This window comes from Callithrix jacchus, chromosome 22, assembly GCF_049354715.1.
Source record: "Callithrix jacchus isolate 240 chromosome 22, calJac240_pri, whole genome shotgun sequence".
Taxonomy (NCBI): Eukaryota; Metazoa; Chordata; class Mammalia; order Primates; family Cebidae; genus Callithrix; species Callithrix jacchus.
The window spans coordinates 42,352,056-42,362,204 of record NC_133523.1 but is presented as its reverse complement, the minus strand read 5'-3'; the positions used below and the strand labels follow the sequence as shown (position 1 = coordinate 42,362,204).

Here is a 10,149-nt window from a genome sequence, read left to right as displayed (position 1 = left end):
TCTCGGGATCCATGAGCCCTTGTTCTTTGGGGACACCACGTATTCCCCAACTGGAGGGCAAAAGAGTACCGGCCTTAGCCCAGGATTCAGGGGTACCCCACAAGTCAAGACTTCACCCTCAAAGAGGCAGTCCTCACATTTCTTTGGCCGTCAGGAATCCCAAGAAAGGCATTCAGAACGCAGGTCCTGAGCCCTAACCTTGACACAAAATGTCCTCCAAAGGCGGCTGATCCTTCGGGGACAGAGAAGCCTTGCCCTCTTGGCCCCATCTGTCCACTTCGGGACACCCCATCGGCAAGGCCCTTTAACTAGCTGTGCCCAGCACATAGGCCACCTCCTCCCAACTCAACCTTCCCTGACCCCTACCTGAGGTGGTTGCATTTAGTTCTTCCCACTCCAGGTTTTCCTCAAAGCCCAGGCCCAGCTCACAACCTCTTCAGCTTTATGTCCTGCCCCTCAAAGACCTCAAGCCCAATGAAAGCAAAGACAGGAACTAGCTGACAGCTGTAGCTAACTGGCTCATGGCTGTCAAGAAACTTCTAGAATGAATGCTAGACCTTGACCCAGAACCTCTGCATCCATCCTGCTAAGAATTCCATCCCTGGCCAATTCCAACCCCAGACTCCCACCCTATTAACCTTCACCCTTTACTCCACTCCTGCTGGGCTCCGGATGAAACAGAACAGACCCACCCGGGACAGGCCCTGGGGGCCACACCAAGCAAGCGCCCAGAGACAGGCGGGTCCAGGCCACTGTCCGGGGGAAACAGGCTGCCTCCACCAAGCGCCTCAGCTCTGTCAACCCCAAGAAATGAGGGGATCAGCAGGCTGAGTGGTTAAATAATTAATAAGATTACCAACAGTGTGTTAATTACAAAGAACAGAGAGGAGCTAGAGGTGGTGAATTTTCCAAACAGGGAACCAGGATTCACAGCCCCAAGGCCCAGGGGTCCGGCCACCCAGGCGGGGCAGCTCTGCAATAAATAATGGAGTTGGGGGCGGGAGGTCAGGGCTGCTCCTGCTTCTTCTTGACTGAAATCCGCTTCTTTCTCGCTGCCAGCATCTCATAGAAGGGGTCCACACTCACAGCTGCCCTGAAGATGGGAAGGGATCCCAGGATGAGGGCCAAGGAGTCCAGGCCCCCAGCCCCTCCTCCCTCACACCCAGGGGTCCAGGCCCTGGCCAGCCCCTTCTCCCTCACACCCAGGGCTCCAGGCTCACTCAATGGACTTGATCCACTCATCCTTCTCCTCCTGCGTTGGGGCTGAGATCCGGTATACCATGTGGTTCCCCTCTACCACCCGGCCATCCGCCTCGGTTTTGCAGGCTTTGATGAGCTGCCCCTTGTTGTTGGGGATGTAAAGCTCAAAGCAGTTCTGGGGATGACAGGGGAAGGGCAAAGGTGAGAGCCAGCCCTGGGCAGAGGTGGCGCACCCCGGCAGGAAGGTGTACAGAGAGGATCTCACCGGTTTCCGGGGGTCATCCACCTCTCGGATGCTCAGATTTTCCAGGGGGATGATTCCTCGGGGCTCCTTGTCCTGAAGAAGCAAGTTGGATGGAACTCAGACTTCCAAATCCTCACCCCACTCTGCCTCTCTCAGCCCGAGTCCAGGCTCCCAGACCCTCCTCCCAGGACCCCAGAGCCCAGCCCAGGTCACCCTCACCGTCGTGTACTCAAAGTAGTAGAGGCAGTTGTCTGTGAGGATAAACCAACGCCGCTTCCACGTCTTCACCCGGCCCCCTGAAAGGGAAGGGGTGGGAGGGGGCCTGGGCTCAACGGAGGGGGACAGGGCCTCTGGGAGGTGGGAGGGGCGTAAGAGGCAAAGCAAGAGTGGGAGAGGCGGGGCTCCTGTGGCCTAGGATAAAGCCGCTGTGTAGGGGGAGACAGACAAGCAGGGACAGGCGTGTTGGGGCTCCAGGAATCGTCCACCCCCAGCTTGGGGCTTCACTTTTCTAAGTTTGTCAGTCCCCCCTGCTGTGGGCCGGAGGCCAGGGCAGCCCCCTCCCCTCTCTAGTGATGGGGGACAAGGACAGATCGTGTACCTACCTCCTGGGGCAGACAGCGAGAAAGCAGGCAGGACCAGGTGCAGGAGAAGGGAAGGCGGGAGAGCGGAGCACCCCAAGAGCCGCAGGCGACAGAAATAGGGTGGGTGCGGGGCGGGATGTGCAGGGGGCGGGGCAGAGAGGCAAACAGGAGACAGAGAAACACGCAGAGGGAGGGGAGGGAGAGAGAGGGAAGAAAACCAGTTACATCCACATGAGGGGCAGATGGCCGGGGCCCCTCCCTCCCAGAGAGGCCAAGGGCCCTGAGCCCCAGGTGGAGGCCTGGAAAACCCCTTGCATGGGCAGAGGGCCCCAGCCCACCCACTAAGGTCTGTCCCAGGCCAGGAGAGTCCTCCCTTGACATGGTGAAAGTGCCTCTCCCCTGTAGGTGGGAGGAGGCAAAAACCCCAGTCTTTGGTCTGAGGTGGGTGTGGGGGCCCATCTCAGCTCCTGCACAAACTGGCTGTGTGACCTCAGGACACTCTCTTGGCCTCTCTGGACTCCAGCCTGGAGACTCACTTGGGCCCACACCTTCCTGTGGCAAAAGGACCCACTTCTGGCTTCCTCATGGGCCCAGGGTTAAACAGTGAAAGTCATAATGGCTTTTATTAGCCATGAAGTAGAAACTGCGGCCGCCCATCTCCACTCCTGCACTGCCACCTTTAAGGAAGGGATGCCCCTCTCAACTGGCATAACGGGAACAGAGGCTCTCTGGCCAGAAATGTCCCTGGGGCTGGGCAGCCTTAGATGAGGCCCAGAGCCAAAATGAAAAGTGAGCCTCAATTTCCTTATCTGGGAAATGGGAAAGGTTGCTGCTGACGGAGTATTTTTTTTTGAGACGGAGTTTCACTCTTGTTGCCCAGGCTGGAGTGCAACAGCATGAACTCGGATCACTGCTACCTCCACCCACCTCCTGGGTTCAAGCAATTCTCCTGCCTCAGCCTCCTAAGTAGCCGGGACTACAGGCGTGCGCCACCACGCCAGGCTAATTTTTGTAGACAGGGTTTCACTATGTTGGCCAGGATGGTCTCGATCTCTTGACCTCCTGAATCACCTGCTTTGGCCTCCCAAAGTGCTGGGATTAGAGGCGTGAGCCACTGCGACTGGCACAGGAGCAGTTTTGAGGGAAGCAGCTCCTTGTGAGGCTGGCGCCTTCCTGCTTCTCTTTCTAGCCTGCTCACTGCCAGGGCACCTCGAGGACTGTCAATTTCCCCCAGCACCGCCTGCCTTCCTTGGATCCAATACAAGATGGGGACTGGGGTTGGCTGAACAGTGATTTGCATGTATTTTTATTTGAGAGAGATGGGGTCTTCTGCCGCCCAGGCCGAGGTGCAGCCGCACAATCACGACTCACTGCAGTCTTGACCACTCGGGCTCAAGCAATCCTCCTGCGCCACCAGGCCTGGCTAATGTTTTTTTTGTAGAGATGGGGGTCTCACTATATTATTGCCCAGGTTGGTCTCAAAGTCCTGGCCTCTAGCAATCCTCCTGTCTTGGCCTCCCAAAGTGCTGAAATTGCAGGAGTGGGCCACTGCGCCCAGCCTGACTTGCATATTTTACATTTACCAGGAAACCCTGGCATCTGCTGAGGTGGCGACGCCCCGGTTTAATAGCACAGTTCAGGCCAGGTGCAGTGGCTCACACCTATAATACCGGCACTTTGGGAGGCCAAGGTGGGTCACAAGTTAGAGACCAGTGTGACAAACGTGGTAAAACCCCCGTTTCTACTAAAAAAAAAAAAACACAAAAATCAGCCCAGCATGGTGGTGCATGCCTGTAATCCCAACTACTCAGGAGGCTGAGGCAGGAGAATCACTTGAACCTGGGAGGGAGAGGTTGCAGTGAGCCGTGATCAAGTCACTGCACTCCAGCCTGGGCGAGAGTGAGACTCTGTCCCCCAAAAAAAAAAAAAAAAAAAAAAAAGCACAGTTCCACATGGGGAGTCCCCCAAGAGGCAGAGGCCGAAGCAGCCTTGTCCAGTCCTCCTTCCAAGAAGCCTGGCCTTGATGCCCTTCCCTGAGCTGGAAGCTTCCTCTGAGTTCTCCTGCTGTCCCGGGAAGCCTCCATTGTTGCAGCGGATGGTACTTCTCAGATCCGTCTCTCTGGAGCAGCTGTGCCCGCTTCTCTGTTGTAAACCACATCTAACTCCCAGGTGGCACCTGCTGTTACCAGGCGCCGCTCCAGGCCAGCGGCTTTCAAGCTCACCTATACATTGGGAGCTCCTGGGGAACTTTAACCATGACTGATGACCCTCCTGCCTCTGAGAGCCTGACTTCAGAAGTCTGTGGCCTGGCCACCGGAGTTTTCCAAGTGCCCAGACGAATCTCATGTGCAGCCAGGGCTGAGAACAACTCCAATCCTCGTGCTAGCTCCTCACCACGCTACCATCCTGTCTGATCCATACTAACCGACCGTGAATGCGCCAGTGCCACATGTTACAACGAAGACTCCCCTCTCCATCCCTGCTGTGCCTCCCAACTCATCTGCACCAGCCCTGGTTATTCCCTCAGCGGCCAGGAGCCAGAATCTGGGATAGATTTCCTCGCTTGTTGGGTTCTTTTCTGCCTGTGGGTGGTGTTTCAGGAAGGATGGCACCTGGGACAGCCAGGGCTCTGGGCCTGATGCCTTGGAGCACAGGGTCGGTCCTGCCTGGGATCCTGGGAATTCTTCAACTATTGCCAAGGGAAATAACAGGTTCCAGAGGTGGGCCTCCCTCAGGCTGGATTAATGCAGTGTAGAGAAGCCAGAGTGAACTCTCCCCGACAAAAGGACAGCGTCACCTGCCTCTCACTGCCTCCTCAGCCCAGCTTAGGGCCTGGCACAGAAGGGCTCCATGAACATCTGTGGGTAAAGGGAAGGGGCTGGCCAGGCCCAGCGCGCAGGACTGATTTTATTTTCAGCCCCATTTTTTGGGTGTGGAAAACTGAGGTTCAGAGAGGTCATATCATTTGCCCCAGCAGGTTTGTGCGGAAGCTGAGTCCAGGCCCAGGCCCACTAACTTCCCCCGAGGAGGGACCAGCGGGGCGGGAGGGCACGTACCCAGCTTCAGGAGCCAGCCCTCCCGGTCCGGGTTGAAGAAGGTGTGGGTCAGGTCGTTCCCGTCATCCTCAGGAATCTTGAAGGGCTCATTTCGGATGCTGTCGTAGAGGTTCTGAGGAGCAAAGGCTGCATCGGCCACTCCAGGCCCCAGGACTCCCTGGGGTTACTCAGGGTCGGGGAGCAGGGAGACCCGGGTGGGATGATTCATGATGGGGAAGAGGGGCAGGCTGGGGAGGGGCAAGTAGAAGGCAGAGAAGTGGAGGGAGGCCGAGGTGGGAGAGGAAAGAAGAGATGCCCAGGTGACAGGTGGAGAAGCCAGCTGCATCCTCAGAGAAACAGACAGATGGGGAATGAGGCCAACTGAGAGCCGGGAGGTGAGACAGCCAGAGAGAGAAAGACAGGCCAATAAAGTCAGGGCCAGCGCCTGAGACAGTCAAGAAGAGAAGCAACGGAAGAGAGAGAGAGACACACACAGAGAGGGAAAAGATCACGCATGAGCTAGCATGATCACGCCATCTGGGGGGTGACAGCAGACACCAGTGACCCCGGGTAGACAGCTCAGGCACTAGGAGACCACAGGTGGGGCGGGGGTGTCTGTGGCAGGAAGAGGGACAGGACTGAGGGGCAGGGAATAGGGGCTTACCCTGAGCAGCTCCTCAGGCAGGTCCCCGCCCTCGTTGATGCCCCGGTTCATGGCCACGAAGCGCTCCAGGCCCGGCTTGTCGCGGACATTGGGGTTGTGGAGGCTGGTGTTGAGCATGATGACAGCGAAGGACAGCACATAGCACGTGTCTGCATGGGACAGGACAGGTGGTGACGACCCAGGCATGTCAGCCCCCAGCGCCCCCCTCCCCAGGACCCAGGATTCCCGTCTCCCAGCCCCGTCCCTCCCTTAGGCCTAGGAGCCTGGCCCTGTCTCCTCTTTCCCAGGACCCAGGAGTCAGGGCCGCACCTGTGGACTGGAAAACTCCAGGGTTGCACAGGCAGTATCGCTGGGCGAAGGCCTCCATCATCCGGTCAATTTTCTGGGCCTCTCCCGGGAGGCGAAAGCTCCATAGAAACTGCCTGGGTTGGGCAGGGGCCGGGAGTGAGTGCCAGGGCTGGCAGAAGCCTGTCCCCACTCTCAGTCCCTGTGTGGGGAACTGGTCCATGAGGAAACCCAAACTTCCGGCCTCAGCAGTTGGTTCAGGTATGGTCACGTAATCCAATCTGACCAATGGGCACTGGCCATGGGAGTGTTGTGCATTGCTACAGAAATAGCCTCTTTCTGCTAAGTTTGCTAGACAGGTCTGGGGTTGTAATCAGGTAAGAGGGTCTGCAGAGAGCAATGCTGACACACTGCTCACACTTTGTCTCAGTGGTGAACACAAGAGACAAAGAAAGTTGACTTTTTGCCACTATTTTGGCTCCTGGATATAGCTATGCCTGAAGGAGGCCATAAGCCCAGACTCTGATAGTAAAGGACACACTCAGTTCCCTAGTTTTTCTTTCTGTGTTTTTCTTTCTTTTTTTTTTTTTTAAAGATGGGGTTTCACCATGATGGCCAGGCTGGTCTTGATCTCCTAACCTCAGGTGATCCACCCACCTCAGCCTCCCAAAGTGTTAGGATTACAGGCGTGAGCCATCGTGCTTGGCCTGTTTTTGTGTTATTCTTGAGTAAAGTTTGTTGCTTGTAACTAGAAAAGCCCTGTAACTAGAAAAGCCCTGACAGGTACGTTCCTGCCCTTCCAGATCCCTCCCCCTCACTCACCTGAGGGCCTGCACCAGATTGAGGTCGGTGAACTCATGCAGATCCACAAAAGCATGGAGTACTGCCAGGTTCAGCTCTTCCCTGGAAGGACAGGACAGAATCACATCCAGTTTGGAGACGACGGGGCAGGAGTGGGCAGGAAGCAGGGCCCCAGGGAAGCTGTGCCCACTCTTCAGCACCACAGCTGCCCTCTGCAGAGGGTGAAGCTTCCCACTGGGCTCCCACACAGGCCTGGCCCTGGGGTGGGGGATGCTCAGAACACACTTTTGGGAGGAATACCTGCCTTGGGAACCCTGGTTAGGCCGGACCTTTGCACAGTTGGGAGAAACGCGGCAAGAACATATGCCACTGACCAGCACCTCTCTCAAATGATCCCCACACTCCCCAGATATCCAGACACAGTCCCCACAGCCGCCAGACACCCAGAGATGCTTCCCACACACCCCAGATCTCTATAAATCCCTGATTCCCAGAAGTCCACAGATGGCCTCCAATCATCTGATTCCCGTCCAGTCCCATGCATCCTAGGCTTACAAATGACGCCCACAACTCCTAGGCGTCCACGAGGGCCCAATAGTCCCCACAGCTCCCAGCTGACCACATGGTGCCCATGCACAGCCATGGTCCACCCATGGTTCTCACGCTCCCAAGATACTTGAGAGATGTTCTCCACTGTTCAGATATAAATGGATGCCTCTCCAGACCCCCGCCCCAGGGAATTCCAGAAGGTCCCTGCACCCCCAGATGCTTCAGTTGGCCGCAGGCTCTCCTAACCCCCATGTCAGTCCATTCTGTCAGTCTGAAGGATGATCTGCCAGAGCCTCTCTGATGTCCCACCTGTGAGCTGCCAGTGTAAGGGCAGGAGCTGGGCATGGGGGGGCGGGTGAGAAACCCCACGGGAGCTGAGTGGTGGCCATACCTCTCCCCCAGGTAGTCCCCGATGGCGGTCTTGTTCAGCCCCTCGCCCTTGTATAGGAAGCGGGCGATCTCCTCGGGTGTGTTCTGCAGAAGTTCGTTCTCCACCAAAAACTGGATGCCCTGGTGGTGGGGACAACAAGGTCTCAGTGCTGAGGGCCAGAAAGCCACTCCCCTCACCTCCCGGGGAATCTCAGCATCCATACCTACCCCCACCCTCAACAGACCAGGGCCAGCTTCATTTTCAGCCTTCTCACAGGTCCTTAAACAGCATTCTTCCTGACTTAGAGCCTTTGCAACTCATGGCCCACCCTTTCTGCCTTTGCCTGGTTAACTGCAGCATCAACAACAGGGTCTGGCTAGGAACAGGGGCTCACTACATTTTCTTTCTTTTTTTTTTTTTTTGACAGTCTCATCCTATCTCCAGGCTGGAGTGCAACGGTGTCATCGCAGCTCACTGCGATTCCGTTTTCCGGTTTCAAGCAATTCTCCTGCCTCAGCCTCCTGAGTAGCTGGGACTACAGGCACGCACCACCACACCTGGCTAATTTTTTTGTTTTTCAGTAGCGATGAGGTTTCACCATGCTAGTCAAGATGGTCTCGATCTCTTGACCTTGTGATCCACCTGCCTTGGCCTCCCAAAGTGCTGGGATTACAGGTGTGAGCCACCACGTCCGGCTTTTTTTTTTTTTTTTTTTTGAGACCTGGTCTTGCTCTGTTGCAGACTGAAGTGCAGTGGCGTGATCACAGCTTACTGCAGCTTTGAACTGCTGGGCTCAAGGGATCCTCTCACTTCAGCCTCCTGAGAAGCTGGAACTATGGGCATGAACCAACACACTTGGATAATTGATTTACTTATTTACATCTTTTCTAGAAATGAGTTATCACTATGCTGCCCAGGCTGGTCTCAAATTCCTGCTTCAAGCAATCCTCCCGCCTCGGCATCTCGAAGCACTGGGATTACAGGCGTAAGCCAACTAAACCAGCCAATAAACAGTTACTGAATGACTGAAAAGGGTTCCAGTTGCTTCAGGAAACAATAACGTGACAACCTGTTAGCAGTCTCTCCAGGGCTGTGAACTCAAGAGCCCAGGCTAGGCTGAGGCTTCTCTGAGTCTCTGTGCTATGAAGACCTCTCTGTTACTGCCGTATCTCACTCTGAATTGTGCTACTGGTGTTCAGGGAGTGCAGGGCAGCATCTGATTCTTCTTTTGGTCTCTAGCATCATCCTATACAGGATCAGACTCTCAAGAGGCCTCGGAAAATGGGTGTTAAATGAGTATGTGAACAGGCTGGGCATGGTAGCTCACGCCTCTAATCCCAGCACTTTGGGAGGCTGAGGCAGGCGGATCATGTAAGTTCAGGAGTTTGAAACCAGCCTGCCCAATATGATGAAACCCCTTCTCTACTAAAAATAGAAAACTTAGCTGGGCATGGTGGCGAGAGCCTGTAAGCCCAGCTACTCGAAAGGCTGAGGCAGGAGGATTGCTTGAACCCAGGAGGCAGAGGTTGCAGTGAGCCAAGATCGCATCACTGCACTCCAGCCTGGGTGAAAGAGCAAGATAATGTAAAAAAAAAAAGTGAACAAAACACTTTCCTGAACCTGGTGAACACCTATTCATCCTTCAAACCTGACCTGAATGTCTCCTCCTCAAAGAAGCCCTCCCTGACTCTACCAGCCTGCCCCCTCCCGATACCTCTGTCATGGCAGTCAACTCTCGTTTGTGCACGCCCCTTTGTCCACAGCCCCTACAAGACTCGGAGCTCATCCTGAGACTAGAAGAAGTGCACCCATACAAGTAGACAGTGAAAGAGAACCCTCCCGGCAGGGGACGCAACTAGAGTGTCAGGAGGGCTGGAACACTTTGTGTGTTCCAAACGGACAGCCAGTCTCTGAATCCAGGGATTAGGACCAAGTCTGTCCACCTAGAACAGACCCGGAGCCATGCTTCTGGAACCCGGAGGTGCCAGAAGTTCCTGCCTGGACGTCTGCCCAGCTGATCCCAGTCCTGTGGCCCCAAGCACCTTCTTGGGGTCCATGTTGAACTTCTTCCTGCCCATTGCCATCTTCCGGTTCCGCTGCAAGGTCTTACTGCAGGAGCAGAGAGCAGGGTAGGGGGCGGAAGGTCAACGCCTGGACATCCCTGGCCTCGGCCAACCCCACGCCCCCCAGGTCGTCCACCCCAGCCCTCACCTGCCCTCATTGGCCTCTAGCCCCTCCACCTCGCTCATGGCTTCGCTGAGCTCCTCCCGCAGGCGCTGAATCTCCACCAGCAGCTCCTGCTTCCGCCGCCGGATGTTCTCCAGCTCCATCCGCTCCTCCGGAGTCAGGTCTGGGGGTTCTGGGGGTCAGGGTCAAGGTTTCAAAGTCAGTGCTGGGGGCTGTGAGCCGGGATTCCCGCA

The 10,149-nt window shown here is 56.0% G+C and overlaps 1 protein-coding gene across 2 annotated transcripts in view; it reads right to left on the bottom strand.

Annotated features, from left to right (window-relative positions):
• Positions 1-828: 828 nt before the first annotated feature.
• The window catches only part of CYTH2 (cytohesin 2), a 10,217-nt gene continuing 896 nt past the window's right edge, over positions 829-10,149 (bottom strand). For both annotated transcript variants that reach the window (XM_002762326.6, XM_078359339.1), the window contains exons 2-12: positions 9,941-10,088; positions 9,772-9,838; positions 7,751-7,869; positions 6,832-6,912; positions 6,034-6,146; positions 5,725-5,873; positions 5,082-5,193; positions 1,664-1,740; positions 1,466-1,537; positions 1,221-1,375; positions 829-1,093 (exon numbers count right to left, since the gene is read on the bottom strand). In XM_002762326.6, coding sequence (XP_002762372.3) covers positions 1,006-1,093; positions 1,221-1,375; positions 1,466-1,537; positions 1,664-1,740; positions 5,082-5,193; positions 5,725-5,873; positions 6,034-6,146; positions 6,832-6,912; positions 7,751-7,869; positions 9,772-9,838; positions 9,941-10,088 — 1,181 coding nt within the window. In that variant the 3' untranslated portion in view covers positions 829-1,005. The remainder of the gene's footprint in view (positions 1,094-1,220; positions 1,376-1,465; positions 1,538-1,663; positions 1,741-5,081; positions 5,194-5,724; positions 5,874-6,033; positions 6,147-6,831; positions 6,913-7,750; positions 7,870-9,771; positions 9,839-9,940; positions 10,089-10,149) is intronic.